The 23,124-nt window shown below is 41.3% G+C and overlaps 1 protein-coding gene across 6 annotated transcripts in view; it reads right to left on the bottom strand.

Moving 5' to 3' along the window:
- The window catches only part of LOC105489489 (semaphorin 5A), a 512,498-nt gene that overhangs the window by 169,207 nt on the left and 320,167 nt on the right, over positions 1-23,124 (bottom strand). For all 6 annotated transcript variants that reach the window (XM_011754315.3, XM_011754312.3, XM_011754314.2 and 3 more), the window contains exons 7-8: positions 20,087-20,185; positions 17,864-18,077 (exon numbers count right to left, since the gene is read on the bottom strand). In XM_011754315.3, coding sequence (XP_011752617.2) covers positions 17,864-18,077; positions 20,087-20,185 — 313 coding nt within the window. The remainder of the gene's footprint in view (positions 1-17,863; positions 18,078-20,086; positions 20,186-23,124) is intronic.

The following is a 23,124-nucleotide window of genomic DNA, read 5'->3' as shown; positions in this document are numbered from 1 at the left end:
CTCCCATTCTATATTCTTTCTATTCCAATGTCTAAAGCATCAATATGGGGGTATACCATATTCAAATGGCTCAATCTGAGCATTGATATAAAAATATTTGTCTACAATGGAAGTGAATATTAAAGGCACAAAGGAATCCCTACTCTACAAAAATCTTACTAGAATCAAAATCTATTATAAATTATTTTGCAGTCAAAAGTCGCCTTGTGACACAGTTGCCAAAGTCAGGCTGGAAAAAGCCTGTACCTGATGCCTGTGGCTCTGCCCTTGCTGGACCATTGACATCTGATATTTCCTGTTGTTGCATCTGACAATCAGGCCTAGTTTGCAAAGCTGTAAAAATTAAATGGGCTGATACATAGTAGGATGTCAATAAATGGTGGCTATTATTATTTTGGCATCATGTACGGGCATTTTCCAGCCTGACTTTGGCAAGTATCACACAAAGTGACTTTTGACTGCAAAATAATAGTCACCATTTACTTACTCTCAATGTCCCTTGCAATAATTTCTATTGAACAGAACTTCACATAATGATAATGAATGATCAAGTATATATATATATAATATATATAATATATATATAGCTTAAAGGTGTTCAGAGTTTTAGGATTATAAATAAGCCATGCTGAATTTTGTTTGTTTGTTTGTTTTGAGACAGAGTTTCACTCTTGTTGCCCAGGCTGGAGTACAATGGTGTGATCTCAGTTCACTGCAAACTCTGCCTCCTGGGTTCAAGAGATTCTCCTGCCTCAGCTTTCCGAGTAGCTGGCATTTCAGGTTTTTGCCATCACACCCGGCTAATATTGTATTTTTAGTAGAGACAGGGTTTCTCTATATTGGTTAGACTGGTCTTGAACTCCCAACCTCAGGTGATCTGCCCACTTCAGCCTCCCAAAGTGCTGGGATTATAGGCGTGAGCCACGGCGCCTGGCCTACCATGCTGAGTTTTTAAATAGCAAGCTATTTCACAAAAACAAGATGAATTAATGGAAACAATATTCAGAGGTGACACACAGCCAGCAGTTTTCTGTTCCTAAGTTGTTAGTATCAGTCGCTACAAAATGCCTTCCACAAGCATTCCCAGATTTTAGACCCTCTCTTTCTTGGGTACACTGTTTCCATTGTCATAGTTGATGGAGATAAAACTGCTGTAGAAGCTTCCAGGGCAAATATATTTTTATCTAGGTATTCATTAAAATTAAAAGCTGATAACTTAAAATTAAATGAAATTAAACAGAGGTTAAAAACTATTGGTAGGCTAAAGTTCTTTTCCTGAGGTTTCTACTAAAAGACAGATGATGATGATTGATAGATAGAAAGATAGATTTCAATAGATGGATGCACACGTTTGTGTCTGTGTATATGTGTGTATCACATATGTGAGTATAGAGATATATGTATAGATGGCTCAATACCTCCACCTACTGGCTGTGGGAACTTAGTCACATTATTTACCAGTATATTTTCTCTGTTTTCTGTTTTTGAATAACAATAACAACATCCAACATGCAGGATCATTGTGAGAATCAAAAGCACTTGGCTGGTAATTATCAAAATACAGACCTCTATTTATTGAAAATAACTCCATAAATTAATATAAACACACATGAGAGTCAATATCATCAGTATTTAATTAATAAGATAACTCACTGAGTATGCATTCTGTATATCAAATTAAGGTCTACACTTATTCCATCAAGACTGAAATCAAACACGGTGGCAGAGCCAGCCAGAGTACTGTTCCAGGCACTTCCTCCCCGCCCCAAGGGGCAGTCCTGGCCACGGGGTGCTCCTTAGTAAACTGATAGACATAGCCCCCGTGCCCTCAAGAGCAGTGTGAGGAGACAAACAAGACAGATCAACACGTGCTTACAGTGAGGACAAGGGTACGGAGGGCCAGGGCGGGCAGGAGAAACAGAGGATCAGAAAGGAGAGAAAAGGGAAAGGGCAGGGGTGAGGCTGAGAAGGGGCCACCCAGACAAAGACGAGGATGGGGGAAGAGAACATCCTGCCAGAAGGAGCGGCCTGGGAGAATACCAAAAGCATGGCAAGGAATGAAATGAAGCCACAGTCAGGATCAAAGGGATCAACAGGACAGGAGGTGGAAAGCCAGGCAAGGCCAGGAGCCCATAACAAGCAGTATGGATTTCAACTGCCATTGGAGAGACACCAAAGAGTTTTAAAGAAAAGCTTACCATTCCGTTTCCTGGGTGTGTGGTGTGGGATGGGGTGGGGAGTTGGAGCCAAGCACATCCTTGGTAACTATTTACACAGCAATCGGGGCCTTGCATCCCCAGGTGTGTCACTCATTGAGCCTCTTGACAGAAAAAAAGTTATTGCTAAGACCCTTGCAGTAGGACTGGAAAGACCATTCCAGCACATTTGATTCCTTCCTTCTTCCTGGGGAATACGACCCATTGAAAATGCATTACTTTCCTGAATTTGCTGATTCAAATAGGAACCACTTGTACCATGGCGACACGGGCTGGCTTCCCCTAGACGAGAAGCACCACTTCTGTACACCGCCCTACAAGTCCAAAACTCACACCTACAATTCTCCATATCTTTGGGTCTATAGGAGTTTCATTAACTGGATATTTGTCTAAATGTTCTAGCTTAATGTGACAGACTTCAGTGTCTACTCTGCTCTTATTCCATTCCAAGCACGTAGCCCTCTCTTATAAAATTCTGCCAAATCACACATTCCTATTAGTGATACATAATTTCATGAATATTTCTGAGAATTGTCAAAACACAAAATTTCTATTTGCCATGTCCATTTTTTCTGATGCTATTTTAAATTTACAGGTTCACTTTTTGGAAGAATTAATCATTTTATCTGCAAGATCAAATTCATACTTATGAGTTTTTTCATTGGAATGTTAAATTTAAAAATCTGGTAAATATTTTAACGCCTAAAAACTATGTTAAAAGACTGAAAGGAAACCATGTAAGATTTTACTGAAAGAAGACATTGAGCTCCAACATTATTCAGTTTTTATCATACTTCTTCCCAATGAGCTACTGCAGAATAAGGAAATGTGCATGACGGCTCTGGCTTTGTCTCCTGAGTTGATCTGAGCTGGGGCAAAAGGAGGACCAAGACACAGGGAGCCGACTTCCTAATATGTGGCAGTGAGTGAACAAATGTCAGAGGCCCTTGACTGTGGTAAATAAAAAGTTCAATAGAATAATATAGAGACAAATTTATAGAAACACATAAAACTGGGCATTTTAGAAACAAGATGACAAGATGATTTATGCTAGAAACTGGGATGCTTTTAAGAAGGAAAGGAGGCAACATTAGTCATCAGGCAAGGACATCAAGAGGGATTCAAGACCATCACTAGGAAACTGCCAGAATCTCTAGACAATGAACATTGAGCCATTTCCCAACTGTTTTATCTGTTCTAGCACATGTCTGCATGATATATTCTCTACACGGAGGCATCCCTTCTTGTAGTGGATTTATTTTTTATGAGGTTTCCCTGACTCATGTATACACAGTTCATGCAAGTATCCTCATAATGTGGTAGTAGGAGAAGGAAAGATTCATTCATCCCTTTTCGTGCGGAATGTGCACATTAAAATTCAAAAGTAGTAAAAGATCTTTGGCAAGTGTATTGACAAGTGTATTGGCAAGTGTAGAAGCTTCTTCACATGATTGGAGAGGACCTGTGGCTCCCCAGCTTTTCGGCCCTCTGTGCTTGATGTACAGGATGGAGCGATACGGTGTTTTCAGAGCACCATAAGAACTGACTCCTTATGTCACTTAACCACACTTTTGTACCCATAAAGGTCTGCATTAAATTATCACACAGGCTCTTCTGCTTTGGGTTTAATAACCCCAGTTTATTGCATCATGCATGCAAGTCTATAACAATCAAGAAAAGGCTCTCAACCTTTTCCAGAGTCCACATACCCCTCTTCCATGGCCGCTCATGCATGAAAATGTGGGCACTAGGAGAGAGAGATGGAGGCCATTTGTAACGTTGGTATTTCCTAAAATGCCAACTAAACAAAAGGAAGGTCAGCAGCTTGTAAAGAAGGAAGGAGGCAAGCTCTGGAGTGGATCTGTTTTCAAGCTCTAGCTCAGGTATGCATCAGGTATGGCCTGTGTTCAGGGGGCAAGTCCCTCTGAGCCCCATGGTGCTCATCTGTAGAAGGAGGATAATGCAATCTCCCTTAAGAGATTATAAGAAGGATGGCAGATGACATGGGTTTGGAGCCTCCCATCTACCTGGCATATTATAAATAGCCATTGTGACTCTTCCTTGTGGGTGGTGTAATAACTACAAGTAACAGATACTCTAATAAGTACATGGACAGGCAGGTGATATGCATGGAGGCCATTGATTTAAAACGATTTCTGACCTACAAAGATAATAGGATCAGATTCACAGCACGATGTCCGAACTGCAGCCATCCCACAAGGCATAGGCAACTGGCAATGCCTGCTGACAGGCTCGATCAGGCCTGAATATTAGAAGAGGGCATCTCATTGTGCTATGTCACATGTCACACAACTTTGCTCAACATACTTTCCATCCATGTTGTCTCATCCTCACCCTAGCAAGTTTAAACTTGAATGAGATATCAGTCTTGCACTTGTAATGCTGAAAAGAACTTATTTTTCACAAGGGCATTCTTTTTAAGCATCTCCCCAGGTGCTTATTTGGAGAAAAAAAAAAAACACTAGGCTGCTGACTATGTAGTCTTGATTCTATTCTGGCTTTACAGAGCTTCTTCTTTTTCTTTAGAAATACTTGCATTTTGGTACCCACATTCACTTCATTCTCAATCCCCATTTGTCTTTGTTTTGCTTGTTCTCTGACCTCTATTTCCATTTTTGAATTTCCAGCTGTAGCGAATCTTGTCAGTCGAGAGAGCACCTCCTACAGACCAGTCACAGCTCCAGGTACTATGCTGTGTGTAACCTACCAAACAGGCTCTCACTGTCCCCAGGGTGGAGATCAACAAAGTCACGCCAGCCTGGCTGTGCTCAGGCTGTTTGGAGTCAGCACCTGGTCCCAAGGAGAAGCATTGAGCTCCCCAAAGCACCTGTCTTCAGGAGAAGCAGAAACAATTTCTCCTTGACTTAAGTAAGCATGGAGGAGATTTTCATCCTCCAAGTAAATTATCATTAATCATTAGAAGGTTAATAATTGCATTTTAAAGACCTCAAGAGTCTACTTAATGCTTGAGTAACACCATCAATGTATTTCAAACCAACAGAATTTAACATTGTTGCCAAAAGAGTTTTCTCAACTAGAATTATAATAGCTCATAAAAAATGATACAGTTGAAAAGAGAATGCTTGTGGATTTCAAGTGAGTTCACCTCCACATGAAATCCTGGCCGAAATCTCAGAGACTGCAGGACACTGTGGAGTTCCCTGGGAGAACCCAGTGGGACAAGTGCACATTTCCACCAGAGAAGGAAAGCCAGCAGGTCTCTGAGTGTTAATAAGTCTACGTGGATTAGATGTTCATGCTGAGTTATTAAGGCTCATTTAGGAGTTAGTTTTTCCAAGTTCCTACTGAAGTTTTTCCTCTGTGTGCAAGCACATAGTTCCTTCAGAACTCACAAACTCAATTTGCACAATATTAATTTGGAAATGTATTTTCACATTTTCAAGGGTTTATTGTTTCCCCAACTTGACTGCCAGTTTCTTGAAGGCAAGTTTTATTGCTTCTCTATTTTAAGCATCGACCATTAAACATTTATTATCCTGCCTTACAGTAATCATTTCATACAGTTATTAACGATTAATATTTTAATACATTAAAGCCATTAAGGTATTTCTCTAAACACATAAATTTGTTTTAAGAGCGACTTTGGCACAGGGGAAAATATGACTTTGAAATATATTCATTACCAAATACATAACTTAATGTTCCAGATTCATCCAGAATGTTATCCAATTGATTGTACTGCCTTTGAGAAATGACAATAAATAATGGCTGAAAACGGGGGTCCAAGTGAGATGGGGGCTCAAAGGGAAGATGTTATAAATTTTTGGACCTGGTTCAATTTCAAATATGCATATCTGTGTTTTTGTTGCTGTTTAATTCTAATGTATAATAGAACATTCTCCCATGTTTAACATTATTCATATTTCTGCTATTTGTGAAGTGTGCTAATCTCTTACACATTCAACAAATATGGATTAATCCTGATCTATGTTTCAGACACTGAATAAGATGCTAGCACACAAAGCAGGTTTCCACAGAGCCCCTGCCCTTAAGGAACTCATAAAATAGTGGGGGTAACAAAGAAGTCAACCATCTACCCATTGTCTTCGTCCATTCCAGCTGCTGTAACAAAAATACCATAAACTGGGCCATCTATAAACAACAATTTCTTTCTCACAGTTCTGGAGGCTGGGAAGTCTATGATCAAGGCACCAGCAGACATGGTGTCTGGCAAGGGTTTGCTTTCTGGTTCCTAGCCGGCACGTTCTCATTGTGTCCTCACAAGGTGGGAGGAACGAGGGAGCTCTCCAGGGTCTTGTTTACGTGGGCACCAATCCCATTCATGAGGACTCCACCTTTATGACCCAATCAGCTCTCAAATGCCTCACCTTCTAATACCATCACCTTGTAGGTTCGATTTCAGCCTACTACTTTTGGAAGGACATAAACGTTCAGACCATAGCACCATTTAACTCATTAATTAGAAAAATATCCATTGAGTGCTTGCTTTAATGCCAGCACTGTTGTAAGCATGTGGGACCAAGGAGTAAGAGAAAGACATAAGCCCTGGTCATTGGGAACTTTCACTGTAGTGGCGGGAGGAGACAACATTATAGCTGAGGTTAAAACCGAACATGGTAAGAAGAGCCAAGAGGGCCAGATAGGACGGAGCTATGATTTGAAATAAGGTGGTGAGGCGCAGGTTCCATTAAGAAGATGGCATTTGAGCAAAGACTCAAGAAAGATGGGACAGTTGGCCAGATGGGTTTTCTGGGAGAAGAGCTTTCCAGGCAGAACAAGGGCCAGCAAACTCCAGCCCATGGGCCAAATCCTACCTGCTGCCCATTTTGTGAATAAAGTTTTATTAGCACCCAGTCACACTCATGCATCCATAGACTGTGCAGACTTTCATAATACGATGGCAAGATTGAAAAGATGCAACAGTGGCCATGTGGACTGCAAAGTCTAAAATATTTATTCACTTGCCCTTTATAGAAAAGTTTGCTGAGCCCTGAAAGGCAAGGAAGAACCAGAGGCACTGTGTGGTATTTCAGAGGCTAAAGCCAAGGGAGCACATAGATGAGAATGGGAAGGGAACAGGAGGGCCACGGCAGCACTCTGGCTTTCTCTGCAGGTAAAATGGGGGCTCTTATAATGTTGGGGCAAGAGACTAACCAAGAGCTCTGGTAGTATGGGAGAAAGTGCAATCTTGAACAGTGTGAGAAAGGGATGGAACAGATCCACCAGAGACTGGGGAAAATGGAAATTTAAACTAAACTAACTAGGAGCCAGAATTAGCCAGGAGACAAAAATCAAGGGAAGTGAGGACACAATAATCACAAACTGCAAAGCAACATGGTAAGGAAGGCAGAATGCTCCCAGGAAACTGCACATGGCTCCTGAAAGGACACCAAGCATGCATGCGAGAAAAATAGCAGGAGCCAGGGCTGTAAAAACAGGCAGAGCCAGATCATAGCAGCCAGGCAAGAGGAAACAGGCAGAACCCACAAAGGGTTCCAGAGCTCCGGCCAGGCCTGCTGGCCCTCTCCAATCCAGCTTGTGCTGACTGCTGACAGCACCTCCCACCATCTGGGAGCCCCTGCACAGGTGCAGAGGAGCGGGGGCAGGGAGTGTGTATTCATCAGTATATAAAGAATAATGCTGGTGGTGTCATAAGAATTTGTATCTGGAACTGCAAGATACAACGGACTTAGCTTGCTAAAGGCAGGTTTTTAGAACGATACCAGATATTTATGATGGGTTTCTGCAAGATGTGGTGGAAAGGTTAGAAGTCTGGTAGGTCCTTACTCAGGGATCTCTGTATCATGGCCAGATGTCACCATGGAAAAACCAGTACCGTCATTTGCCTGAAGATTAGTTCTGCAGCTCTGGGTCCTGGGGTTGCAAAAGGCCATAGCCTGTCATGTTCTGCCCACATGTTCTGATGATGCATGCTTTGTGCCTCTGTGCTCATCTTAGGCTAGATTATGAGAGCACTCACTTCTGCCATCCTTCCCTGTAGTCTTTTGAGATAATAATTCAGATGTAGAATAAGCAACACAAGATCAAGCTCACTGTTGAGCTCAAGCATCAGCAATGCTTAAGAGTTTTTTTAACATTGTTCAACTCAATAATGAATCTTGACTTGCTGGGTCTTGCATTCTTGAGTCTTGCACCCCTTCCCCAGAGACATAGGGGCAGGGAGGGATGCACAGTGGACAAAGCAGCAGTTTAAGTGAATGCATTGTCCACAGCAGTGCTCTAGAGAGAGGAAGAAAGAAACACAAGTAAAACAGCCCTCTGCCTTGGGCAAAGCAGACAGGAGATTGCCATCCCTACCTGAGGACTTCTGATTCTCGTGGGAAACAAGAAGACAACTCCATCTGCTAAGAATGGGAAAGATATGGCTGAGATGGGAAGCCTGAGAAATAAACAGATTTACCAGCAGTAGAAAAAAGTGTTAAGATTGTCAGCAGAAAGTAAGATGTTGTGACTTCAGACTTCAACAGTTGAGCACTTCTTCCTTCAGACAGTGTTATAGTTTAACTGTACCCATCCCCCAACCAAGAAATATGTTGACGTCCCAACCCCCAATTTTCATGAATGTGACCTTATCTGGAAACATGGTCTCTGCAGATATAATAAACTTCAGATATTCCAACATGACTGGTATCCTTATAAGGAAAGGAGAATTTAGACAGAGGCACAGGAAGACAGCCATGTGAAGATGGAGGCTGACATAGGAGTGAAACCATCATAAGCCAAGGAGTGTCTGGGGCTACCAGAGCTAGAGGACGTAACCATGGTTCTCCCCTCAAGGATTTGCAGAGTGCATGGCCACGCTGGCACCTTGATTTTGGACCTTTGGCCTTCAGCACTTTAAGACAATACATTTCTGGTAGTTTCTGATGGTTATTTTTATTTCTGTGGGGTCAGTGGTAACATTTACTTCATCATTTCTAACTGTGTTTATTTGGATCTTCTCTCTTTTCTTCTTTATTAGTGTAGCTAGTGGCCTATCTTATTAATTTTTTTTTCAGAAAACCAACTCCAGGATTCACTAATCTTTTGAATGAGTTTTCGTGTCTTGATTTCCTTCAGTTCAGCTCTGATTTTGATTATTGTCCAGATGAACACTGTGGGACTCAGAGAGAATTGCCCTTTAAATACAGGCCATATTTGATGCATACCTGAGCTAGGACTTCAGGCTTGATTAGGTCCTGTTTCTTCTAGCTTTGGGGTTGATTTGTTCCTGTTTCTCTAATTCTTTCCTTTGTGATGTTAGCCTATTAATTTGAGATCTAACTTTTTTATGTGAACATTTAGTGCTATGAATTGCCCTCTTAACACTCCCTTAGCTGTGTCCCAGAAATTCTGGTATGTTGTATCTTTGCTCTCATTAGTTTCAATGAACTTCTTGATTTCTGCCTTAATTTCATTGTTTACACAAAAGTCACCCAGGAACATGTCATTTGATTTCCATGTAGTTACATGGTTTTTGGAGTGATTTTCTTAGTCTTGACTTTTATTTCTATTGCACTGTGACATGAAAGTGTGCTTGGTATGATTTTGTATACCTTCTTTTGTAGCTTCTGATGATTGTTTTATGTCTAATTATGTGGTCAATTTTAAAGTATGTAGCATGTGACAATGAGAAGAATGTATGTCCTGTAGTTTTTTGGTGGAGAGTTCTGTAAACGTATATCAGATTCATTTGGCTCAATTTTGAATTCAGGTCCTGAGTATCTTTGTTAATTTTGTGCCTTGATGATCTGTCTAATATTGTCAGTAGAGTGTTAAAGTCTCACATTATTATCGTGTGAGTCTAAGACTAATTGAAGGTCTCTAAAAACTCTGAAAACGTATGAATCTGGGTGCTCCTGTGTTGGGTGCATATATATTTAGGATAGTTAGGTCTTCCTATTGAACTGAATCCTTTACCCTTCTTTGCCTTTTTGATCTTTGTTGGTTTGAAGTCAGTTTTGTCTGAAATTAAAATGGCAAACCTTGGTTTTTGCTCTTTTCCATTTGCTTGGTAGATTTCTTTTCCAACCCTTTATTTTGAGCCTATGGCTGTCATTTCATGTGAGACAGGTCTCTTGAAGACGGCATACTGTCCAGTCCTCCCTCTTTATCCACCTCGCCACTCTGCCTTTTAAGTGCAGCATTTAACCTGTTTACATACAAGATTAGTATTGATATGCATGGATTTGATCCTGTCATTATGTTGTTAGCTGATCATTATGTTGTTAGCTGGTTATGATGTTGGCTTGCTTGTGTGGTTGCTTTATGGTGACACTGGTCTGTGTGTTTCAGGGTGGTTTTGTATTAGCTGGTAGCAGTCTTTCCTTTCTATATTTAGTGCTCCTTTCAAGATCTCTTGCAAGGCAGGTTTGGTGGTAACAAACTCACTAAACATTTGCTTATCTGAAGATAATCTTATTTCTCCTTCACTTTGGAAGCTTAGTCTAGCTGGATATGAATTTCTTGGTTGAATACTTTTTTTTAAATTTAAAAATGCTGAATATAGGCCCCCAGTCTCTTCTGGCTTGTAGGGTTTCAGCTGAGAGGTCCACTGTTAGCCTGATGGGATTCCCTTTGTAGATGACCTGCCTTTTCTCTCCAGCTGCCTTTAACATTCCTTCTTTCATTTCGACCATGGAAAATCTGATGACTGTGTGTCTTGGGGATGATCTTCCTGTGTAGAATCTTGCAGGCATTCTCTGTATTTCCTAAATTTGACTGTTGGCCTCTCTAGCAAAATTGGGGAAGTTTTCATGGATGATATTTGAAATATGTTTTCCAATCTGTTTGCTTTCTTCCCCTCCCTTTCAGGGATGCCAAGGATTCATAGATTTGGCTTCTTTACATAATCGCATACTTCTCAGAGGTTTTGTTCATTCCTTTTATTCTTTTTTCTTTGACTGTCTTATTTCAGAGAACCAGTCTTCAAGCTCTGATATTCTTTCCTCAGCTTGGTTTATTCTGCTGTTAATACTTATGATTGCCCTGTAAAATTCTTGTATTGGGTTATTCAGCTCGTCAGAACTGTGAATTTCTTTTTTTATATCGGCTATTCCTTCCTTCAGCTTCTGTATCACTTTATTGTGATTCGTATTTTCCTTGGATTGCGTTTTGCTCTCCTTCTAAATCTCTGACTTCATTCCTATCCATATTCTCACTTATAAATGAGAGCTTAATGAGGAGAACTTATAACACAAAGAAGAAAACAACAGACACTGGGGTCTACTTGAGGGTGGAAGGTGGGAGGAGGGAGAAGAGAAGAAAATATAACTATTGGGTACTGGACTTAACTCCTGGGTAATAAAATAATCTGTACAACAAACCCCCATGACATGAGTTTACCTTTGTAACAAACCTTCACATATCCCCCTGAACCTAAAAGTTAAAAATTAAATATTTTTTTTTAAAGAGAGAATAAATGTCTATTGCTTTGAACTACCCTGTTCGCAGTACTTTGCTTTGGCAACCTAGGAAACAAGCACGGGCACTGTTCAAAATGTCACTGAAGGCATGGCTTGATGAAACAGAATTCACTGGTGGCTGTCTGCTGGCTGGCTCGAAGTTTGGGCCGAAGGGTGCGCAGTATATGTGCATGCAGTAAAAGTTAGTGACAGTTCTACTGGGTGTTTCATCAGTTTGCCCAATATATGTTAACTAGTAGAATTATGCAAAGGGACTACCTAAATGCATAAGTAAATCGTACCATACACAATTTAATCATAGTTCATCTGAATGCAAAAATTTTGCTGACTCAGGTTAGCAGGTACTATACCTTCCCAACTTCTCCTGCTGAGACAATTTTCTTTCCTCAACACAAAAAGGTTGCAAAAAACTGAAAAGCATGCAAAACAAAGAAGGGAGTTTTGTTCATTATTATATGTAAGCAGCTGCTAGCTGAGTGGTGGTCTTCTAGAGGATTCAAGTCCTGCTAAAGTTCTGGAAGCCCCAAGACTAGATGGTGATGGATATGTCTTGAATGTGCCAGTAAAGAGGAGGAAAGAGGAGGTTGGAAGGTGTCAGTAATTCAGGAACCACAGGCCCAAATAATCACTCATTTATTCAGTCAACAAACATGTATTAACTCCCTACTACATCTCAGATATTGCATTGGACTTTGGGGAGTTCATAATAGCTCCCCTTATTTGTGGAGTACTGACTATGTGCTGACACTAATACTCATCATCTTTGTTGTCTCACTTTATTCTCACAATATCCAGGTCAGGTAGTCAACCATCTGCAATATACAGGTGAGGAAGCCAAGAACTGGTAAGACAAATTTATGCCCCAAGGGCCAAGCCTCAGATCTGTCTGACTCCAAAGTCTCTACCGTCTACCTTAGAGCTTCACGCCACATATTACTGGCTACTCTTTGGAGAGTGGATCAGAGAGGGGCTAGTGCAGCATTTCAGATGAGGAAGCCTTGAACAAACACAGAAGTGGAGGAATGAGAAGAAAGACTCAGGTCTTGGAGCCACTCTAAAAGTGGTCTCTGCAGGACCTGGGGTTGAGTGGGTCTGGAAAGAGAGGGAAGGAGTCGGCTGAGATTTGCAGGTGTCTGGCTCAGATGAGAGGTAAATCATGGAGCCTGCTCTGGGCTGAGTTGTGTCTCCCAAAACTTATGTCAAGGTCCCAGTCCCCAATACTCCAGAATGTAACTATGCTCAAAAACAGGGTCTTTAAGTGGTTAATGAGGTTAAAATGAGGTCATTGGAGTGTACTTTAATCCAATATGACTGCTGTCCTTATAGGAATAGGAAATTAGGGGCTGGGCACAGTGGCTCATGCCTGTAATCCCAGCACTTTGGGAGACTGACAGGCAGATCACTAGGTCAGGAGATCAAGACCATTCTGGCTAACATGTTGAAACTCTGTCTGTACTAAAAATACAAAAAATTAGCTGGGTGTGGTGGCAAAAGCCTGTAGTCCCAGCTACTTGGGAGGCTCATGCAGGAGAATGGTGTGAACCCGGAAGGTGGAGCTTGCAGTGAGCTGATATTGGACCACTGTACTCTAGCCTGGGCTACAGAGTGAGACTCTGTCTCAAAAAAAAAAAAAAAAAAAAAAGAATAGGAAATTAGGAAACAGGCATGGACAGAGGGAAGACCATGTTTAGAAGACATAGGGAAAAGATGGTATTTACAAGACAAGGAGAGAAGCCTCAGTAGACAACAACCCTGCTGACAGCTTCTTCTTGGACTTTCAGCCTCCAGAACTTTGAGCAAATAAATGTCTGCTGTTTAAGCACCCAGGCTGTGATACTTTGTCATGGCATCCCTAGAAAACTAATATGGGGCCCACACCCAAGATTGAAAAACAAAGAAATGAACGAAAATGGAGTAGGCTGAGCTGAAAGTACTGCAAGGAGCATTCAGCTGGAAGTGAACATCGCATCTGTGGACTAAGTCGGAGCTGAGACCAGATCCGTGAATGGTCCTCAATAGGTGGGTATGGTGTGAGGCAGGGGAGTTAAAATTTTAGAACAGAAAAAAAGTGTAACACGTATACACCATGGACTACTACTCAGCTATAAAAAGGAACAAAATAATGTATTTTGCATCAACTTGGAAGGAGCTGGAGATCATTATTCGAAGTGGAGTAATTCAAGAATGGAAAACCAAATATCATATGTTCTTACTTATAAGTGGGAGCTAAGCTATGAGAATGCAAAGGCATAATAATGATACAATGGTCTTTCGGGACTTGTGGGGAAGGTTGGCAGTGGAGTGGGGGATAAAAGGCTATATACGGGGTACAGTGTACACTGCTTGGGTGAAGGGTGCACTAAAATCTCAGAAATTACTACTAAATAACTTATCCATGTAACCAAAAACCACCTGTACCCCAAAAACTATTAAAATAGAAAACTAACAAAAAACAACAACAAAAAAACTTCAGAATAGATGGGAATCCAAGAGGAGCATGTGGAATGAGAAGAGTAGGCAGAAAGAAGGGATTGAGGACAGAACTCTCAGGGATAAACAAAGCTTAAAGATCAGCTGAAGGAAAAGAGTCAAGGACAGGACAGGCACTCAAGCCACAGGGTGCACCAGCTACGTATGGTGTGGCATAAACATTCTGTAAAAGAAACTTTGAGGCAACAATGTCATCCTTCCAATAAGATAGTTAAGGTAATGGCTGGAAATTGGTCCTCAAATAATGTAACTAGACACTGTGGGACTGGGGAGAACCACCGCAGCACCACATGGTGAGATGCAGAGGGCAGAGAAGATGCGAACGGCCTGAAGCTGAGGGGTTAAGAATGCTGTCCTCAATAAGGTCAGCCAATAATGGAGGGCAAGAGATGGGGCAGGGACTTACCCTCCATTCCTCCTGTTTCTGCTGAGAGAAAATTTCCACTGCATGGCCACCAAAGCAGGAAGTCCTACCCCTTCACCACCCCGTTGTAGCCTCCTTCTGGAACAAGTCCAACTCTCAAATTTGATTTTGCTGACTTGGTTGAAAGCTCAAGGGAAAAATCTGAAAGGGTCATTTAATGGGTCCTTAAAATCACCATATGAAATTGGAGCATTCTTGGACATGGCAGAACTAAGGGTGTTTGGTTTTAGCTTGTTGGGGTTTCTTTGTTTTTGTCTTATTTAAGAGAAAAGACATCTGAACATTTTTCTGAAATCATGAGTCATCATTAGGAAGAAATTTGAGGTTATGGTGAAAAGAAAGATAATGGATAAGGCGGCAATATTTTCCAAAAAATGAAAATTACTCCAGAACACAGCAGAAAGAGAATCAGCTACAGAACCCGAGTGACAAGAAAAGGTAAGTTTGAGGACTTACTGGGAAAAATCCTTTAGAACCTAACATTTCTCTATAATGTAGGAGGAAAGATAAACCCCTTGAGACTCCCTGGGAGAGGCTGGGAGAGGACTGGAGTGGGGGTAGTTGCAAGGGGAGAGGACAGGAACTGAGGTGCTTAGACCTTTAGGGAGCTGCCCTGAGGGCCTCACTGAGGACAGAGGCTCCACCTTTTCTGCTACCCTTTCCACCACAGGGTGATTCTCTCTAGCACCCCAGTGTTTAAGAGACACAGAAGCCAAGGGGTGGACCCCTCTGGGGCTCGATTTAGTGGGAGTCAATGCAGGCGGGCAGGAGGGTAAGGAGAACTAAAGGAGGAAGACCTGAGACAAGGGCGTCTGGCAAAGAACAGATGGGATGCAAAGCATGTGTCCTAGTTAGGCCAGGGAGGATAAATGTCCCTGTGTTCAGGCTCAGCAGGAGATGGAAGCAGAACCTATTGTGGTTAGGGGCCAGAATCCATCCTGGAATGGAGGGTCAATCAGAGAAGCAAATCAGGGCCAACTAGAAGTGGAAATTGTATCTCAGGGTTCAGCAGTGGCAGAAAGTGCCCTAACAAAACACAGGAGAGGTATGAAGACAACACTTCCTATGCAATCACTCAGGGTCCTCAGGCAGGGCTCTTGCAGGCCAGGGAAGGACAGTGGGGGAGGGCGGTGGAAATGCTGCTTTCCTGAGAAATGCAGGCTATTCATTGTCATGCAAATTGTGCTGCTCTTATGGTCTGAGTGGTAGAGCCAGTGCATTTACCTCTGAATTACTTTCAGTGTCTGCAGTTATCAGATCTTAGAAATGAACAGCAGAATGTTTTAGGAATCAGAAACACGAATTTCTTTGTAAATCAAGTGACAATGTTTTGCCTACCACGACTGTGATCAACACCGTCTTAGTTCTTCCACTGACTGGATGGCAACACATGACTCTCCAATGGAAAAGGAGAATTGACAGATGCTGACAACCAGGGGGTTGACCAATGCTGAGCACCTGATCAGCTGGCGGTCACTCAGTCCCATGTAAGAAGGCGGCTAGTGTCTATAACTCATGCTATGACCTGAATGGTTTTTCCAGGATATTCTTCAAGTGTCACTTTGGGAAAAGAGAGAGTACTCCCAATTGCTTTTTACTTTGCTTCTGGCAAATTCTAATTACAAAGCCTTTATTGGGATAGGGATTCTTCATTTTTAAATGGAAACTTCTCGGCCAGTCAGAATCAACAAACAAATGGAAAGAAGAACTTGAGGCTGCACAGATGAAAGTTTTGGGGCCAAAAGTTCATCCATATAGAATCAACTGATTCCACTGAAGCCAGTTCAACAGAAATGATGTTAATGGGAGAAATCTAGTTAGTGCTTCAGTTTGGGAAAACAATTCACGTTTTCAGTTTAATTGAGAAAGCGAATGATGAGGACATCCTTTTTTTTCTACAGGACAGTCTTTTAAAGGCAAACTCTGATGGTTAGGTTGACTGTATTATTTGGCAAAATATTTGCACTGAATATATGTACATGTATCCATGGTTCTGCATATGTGATGAGTCTAAAGCAGTGGTTCTCAACTAGAGTTAATTCCCCCCTCCCAGGGAGTACTGAAAAATTGCTGAAAACATTTTTTGTTGTTACAAGTGGGCAGAGGAGGATGCTACTGGCATATAATGAGTATAGGTTGAAAATGCTGCTAGACATCCTACAATGCGAAGGACAAGACCCCCCATCCCACAACTAAGAACAATTTGGCCCAAAACATCACTAGTGCTGAGGTTGAGAAACTCTAGTCTACATAATTAGCCGGTATGTGGCAAAAGTCTACTAACTCTCAAGATTTCACCGTTGTACAAACTATCAAATAAATGCTTGGGGCAATGGATTACGCATGGTACATATACATCGCCTTTGTAGGTGAATGTGTATGTGTGTGTGTGTGACCACACTCACACATGAATGCACAGATACACAGTGGGATGCATTTCAGCTGATACATATCAGGACTTTGTACACAGTGAACCTCAATTTAGATGGTTGTCACCATCTTCTGATTGCTTAGTGAGCAAGTGACCAAGTTCTGGCCCAGAACTGAAAGAAGCCTTCTAAGGGTTTCTGGTTTCTTTAAAAAGAAATATACAGATGAAAAGGGGACAGGGATGTGGCTCTTCTTTGAGTGGATATTGCCACATGTGGATGCAATACCTGAAATTGCAGAAACAATTTTGCAACCACAAGCAGAGGTGGCCTGAGGGCCCATCTGCCAGACTGTGGATGGCAGAGACTGCAGTGAATACTTGCCTCCTTATTAACTCCTGAGCCACTGAATGAATAAACCCTGATGATGCCTCCTACTAACTTCTAAGTATGTGAGTTGATACGTTTCTTACATTTTTAATTGTCAAACTTTTTGGAGTTACCTATAGACAAACAAATTCTTTTATACAGTGGTTGAAAATTACATGCCATGTTAGTAATTTCCATTTCTAGACACATAAAAAGGAAGTTAAGAAGTAATGCATAGGACTCTACACATAGCTATGACAAGCTGTCAACTTTTGTAGACATTCAACAACAATATAGAAAAAAAACTCAGCTAGCTTCTATAAGTGGTCATATCAACATTAGCCATATTATCATGGTCTAGAGGGTTGGAAGTACCACTGCTCTTCCAAATACTAAATAGCCATATGATGTCCTTTTTATCATTAGTCCTGAACAAGCTACACTTTGATTTCTTTAGAAGATGAAGAATTCATTTTTATTTAGAGTGTTGTAGTTTGCTTTTGAGCACCAAATCACCAGAAATCAAAAACAAATGAGGTGGGAAAGAGAGAGTGACGGAAGGCTTACCATTGAGCCATTTGGAGTTGTACTGCGCCGTGCGGAGAGGAGGTAAAATGCCCAGGCTTCGGTAAATGGCAGGATCACGTCCTGGAAAATCCATGGCCGTAGCAGCATAGAGCTCCCCTCCAGCTGTGAGGAGCGCTGTGGAATTGTGCTGGGGACTGTAGGGACAGCGGGCCATGCCACTGATCTGATCGTGGATCTCAGTCAGGTTGCTCAACTGTGGGGGAAGATGAGGGGAAAAGCAGTTATCTCTGCACAAGCCCCTTTAGTGATGCTTATGGATCACATCCACCATAATCACAGTGATGCTTGTGCAACAGCCTCTCTGGCGCTCACCGGGAGACATGACCCACTTTTACACTCCAACTGATGAAAACAGCCTGCTCCGCTCACTGTAAGAGAGTCCATCAATCAGTCTCTTTCTCATCACTTTAGTTTACTGAACCTCATACCACTGAATACTCACAAAATAAGAAATAAGATCATTGTATGTATGCCTTCGATTTATAATGCACAAGTATTGCATACTTTTCCACTTTAATTTAAAAACCAGTGTAAATATTTACAGAAATAAGATCACAATAAAGAATTATGTATAATTGCCTAGGCATGGTGGCTCATGCCTATAATCCCAGCACTTTGGGAGGCCAAGGCAGGCAGATCACTAGGTCAGGAGATCGCGACCATTCTGGTTAACACACTGAAACCCATCTCTACTAAAAAAAAAAAAAAAAAGAAAAAAAATACAAAAAAGTTAGCTAGGTATGGTGGCATGCACCTGTAGTCCCAGCTACTTGGGAGGCGGAGGCAGGAGAATCACTTGAACCCAGGAGGCAGAGGTTGCAGTGAGCCAAGATCACACCACTGCACTCTAGGCTGGGAGACAGAGCAAGACTCTGTCTCAAATAATAATAATAATAATAATGTATAATTCTATAATTCTATCAATATAAGTGAACCAAAATATAATGAATAGCCCCGAAAAATGTATTCACAGGTAAGGATGTGTGGATATTCAACACTACGTGGCCCACATTTCCAATACTTTTGTTTTTTGTTTTTTGGTTTTTTTTTTTTTCAGTTTTCAGAGAGATATCCAAGTGTCTTGAAGTCATTTCATATGAATCCAGTGTCCCAAATGCTGAATTCCCAACCAATCACTGAATGAGAAAAGCTCTTGGGTACTGGCGGATTTTTTGCTCAATTCGGTTCTTGGTTCTCGCCTGAGAGGTATTGGAGCAGAAGGCTCAGGGCCAGTAGGTGCAGGCACACTGCTTGCTCTGCTATGAGATGTGTACCCGGGTAAGTTCCCTCAGCTCTTTATGTCTCAGGTTCTTCTTTCATAAAAGGGAGCCCCAAAGAGTAGCGATCTTGTGGGGCAGATGTTGAGGACTGAACCATGGCACTGGTGAAAGCGTTTCAGGGCAGGGTGCGGCACCTAGAGAGCTCCCTGAGCTTCACACCCCTTATCATCCATCTCCTCCCTTTATTTCCAACAACTGAATGCTAACCTGAAATCATGAACCGTAAAAGCAGATGGTCAATTAAGGTCTTGAAGAAAGTTGTGCAACCAGGGAATGAACATATTTCTTCATGATATTCCCAGAGGAAGATTGCGTTTAAAACCTGAATTAGGAAGATTCCACGTGTGTTCTACTGACCCTGCCATGCTACTGCTATATTGTGTGCAGCTCAAAATTACTCTCTCAATGATTGCCAGGTTAAAGACAAGAAAGGGGGTCAGTTATAACTGGACTTTGCCTAGGGTTCAATTTCTTAGTTTGCTTATTTTTTTTACATACTTCTTATCCAATTTGTAGGCTAATTTTTTCTTCCCTACGATTGTGATTTTAGACCATTTTAATAATTTTAATAAATGTAAATAACAGTAACAGTATCTCTACCACAAAGCAGAATAAGACATCAAAGAATATGTTCAGGATTAATGTTTAAAGTCACTGGTGAAAACAATGCTGGTTGAAATAATTTAGAAACATATTTAAGTTTAATTATATAAGTTATAATTAGTTCCAGTTATTTATCTAATTGATGGTCCTGATTAGAAATACATCAATAAATCAAATATTTATTCAATTTGACAAAAAGTGCTTTTGAATTAAACAGCAACACCTTGATGTATAGAAATTCATTTACAACTAATATTTTAATACAATGTTTGACCTCTTCTGATATTAAATTCTTTTGAGGCACAAAAGTAAGCCATACCGAGCGGTTGGTGCAGACAGGTGTGAATGCATTGGTCCCACAGGTGAATAACCGGTTGCCACCCACCAGAAGCACCCGGATGTAGTTCTGACATTCCTCCTAAGGGGGGAAAAAAAAAACATATATATATATATATATATATATATAATGAAAAACATGCTAACAAGTCTAAGCACAAGAAGAATGGTGAGAATGAATACATTTTATCTAATAAATATGTAAACCATTAATAAAACGTAAACCATTAAAAAAAATAAAGCTTTAAGATATTGACCAAAAAATAACAACAGAGTTATGAAACAATTTGATTTTTATCAAATAAATTTACTTGCTGTATCTGCACCTTGTTTGATAAAGAATATGAAGATAAACACATGTTCAATTAAATTCTCAAAGCATGCATCTAATTTTGACAGAACTGATTTCATTTTGAATTGTATCTGATAGTAGCACAAACACTAAATGGCCTTGGACGGCTATTAGGAAAATAAATAAAAGGAACCTATTAGATACCACTCGTGAAACAGTGCCTTGGAAAACTTCCTCAGGACTTTGAGAAAATGCTGCAAGTGCTTCTTGATCAGAAGGTCACATGAGAAACTCGGTATGCAAACTGGAACAAATTTTACTTTATGGGATGAAACTGCATATTTTAAATACAGAGCAAGTATCTATATGCATTTTTAACTCATTGATTGAAAAGTGAAAATATGCTTAATGAGGAAAAGATGTTCGAAACATTTGGGACAAAACCCTAGGCTGAGGGATACTCCAAGAATGGAGTATTTTTGTGGTTGCCAATGTTCTTAGAAAACCCTGGGTATGGTCACAGCAGTGATGAACATGTGAGCTGGAGAGCTCCTCATTTATTCGGCAAGCATCCACTGAGTAGCTCCTCTTTGGTAGTCACTGGGTTAGAAGTCCCAATCCAGGCCCCCGGCAGAAAAATACAGGTTCATGACAATGACCACAGAGCTGTCCATGCGCTCTAATGAGCACACACAGAAGAATAGCATATTACATAGCTCCAAAGGAATAGGGAAGGGAAGAGGTGTCGAGAGGCTTCCTGAAAGAGCTGACAACTAAGTGTTAAATAAAGTGAAAGATTTCGTGAGGCTTCCTGGAGGGGGTGCTTGTAGGACACCTGTCAGACTTTACTGAGCAAAGGAAGGAAAAGACTCCCCAAGCAAGAGGAGCAGACTGTGTGAAGGTGTCATGGCTAGAGAAAGCATGGCGATCTCCTGGTGTACAGAGAAGCTCACACAGAAGCCGAGGAGCCTGAAACAGGCCAGGTGTGCCCAGGTAGTGAGTTCACATGTTACTCCGAATGTGAAAGGAGCCATGAAACGTTTTGACTGCATGAAGTATTGATGAGTTCTCATGTTTTTTCACTAAAGAACCACTCAGAAACCAATTCACAGGATAAGCTGAAGATAGAAGCCTGGAGACAGGAAGCCAAGGAAGAAGTCACTTCCGTAACTCAGGCTCTTGTCATTTCGTACCTAGACCAAGGTGGTAGGTGTGAAAGGACAAACCCAAAATAGTGAGTCGATTGCATGCAATGGCAAATTAATGACGCACAAGGCATGAAAGATGCTGCATGATAACATGATGATTTGAATCACATCATGCTAGAAATCAGGGGAATCTGGATGTAATGGTATAGCTCAACTTCTCTTCAACCAAATGGACCCTCATTCTAGATGAAAGTGTTAATTTCCCATAACCCAGTCTACTGCATAGCAGCTATACAGCAGCAATGCATAGTGCTAATTTTTGTATTTTCTTTACTAGAGACAGGGTTTTGTCATGCTGCCCACGCTGGTCTCGAACTCCTGGGCTCAAATGATCCTCCTACCTTGGCCTCCCAAAAGTGCTGGGATCACAGGTGTGAGCACTGCTCCTGGCTCAGATTGGCTTTCTAAATGTAAAGTGAAATACCAAGGGTAGATTATCCTCCTAACATTATTCCTAACAGTAATAGTAATCACTTGTCATTGGAAGCTGAACTGAGGAAGACAGAAAACAACTACAAAGATCTAAGTAGACTTCAGAAGAATTACCAAATGCTTGTAAAGAGTAGACGGTGAATCTGGTAACTGAGAAAGGGACAACAGAGGTGGGAGGCTTGTCTTGTTTTGTTCCATTTTGTCTTTATTCCTGGGGAAAGGTCAGGAGAGTTCTAAAGTGAAAGAACAAAACAAAAGACTTCAAAGAACCACAGAGTTCCTCCTTCCCAGGCTGAAGAGAACACAGGCAGGCCAGGGAAGAAACCAGAGGGGTACAGGAGCCTGTAAAGACAGGCAGAGTGAGGATGAAAGAAGGAAGCCTATGCCTGTCAGAGGAGACCCACAAAGACATCTTCCAGAACACAGGACAGAGCAAGCTGATGGATTTAATGGATGACACAGACATGTTAATGACACCATCATAAGGACTGGAATGGAAAATTACAAACAGTATAGAAGGGTGGGGATTTTGTTTGGGTTTTGCTGCTGCTTTTGGAACTCTTTTAAAAGCAAGGCAAGATGTAAAAGAACTCATTCTTTAAAAAAAAAAAAAAAAAAAAGCAACAGCTTGCTACAAGGTAAACCACAAACAACATGGGCAAGGGTAAGTTGTTCCAGGAGAATCATCTGGATTGAAATGTGATTTCACAGCAGAGCTCTACAGCCCTGGTGAAGAGAAAGCAAGGGCCTCCAGTCAATTACGGAAAGGAGAATAACCAAGATATCAAATATGGTGTTTACATTAATTTCTCAAAGGAAGAACAAAGTGCAAATAAGACTGTAGGTTGTTTTCTTTAGTTTTTGTTTTTTGAGACAAGGACTCACTCTGTTGTTGCCCAGGCTGGGGTGCAATGGCTTAACCACAGTTCACTGCAGCCTCGACTGCTTGGGCTCCAGTGAGCCTCTCACCTCTGTCTCCCAAGTAGCTTGGATTACACGTGTATGCCACCACCTCTGGCTATTTTTTTTCTTTTTTTTCTTTTCTTTTTTTTTTTTTTGTAGAGACAAGGACTCATTCTATTGCCCAGG

Source organism: Macaca nemestrina, chromosome 6 (genome assembly GCF_043159975.1).
Source record: "Macaca nemestrina isolate mMacNem1 chromosome 6, mMacNem.hap1, whole genome shotgun sequence".
NCBI classification, from domain to species: domain Eukaryota; kingdom Metazoa; phylum Chordata; class Mammalia; order Primates; family Cercopithecidae; genus Macaca; species Macaca nemestrina.
This window is presented reverse-complemented; position numbering and strand designations above follow the sequence as displayed.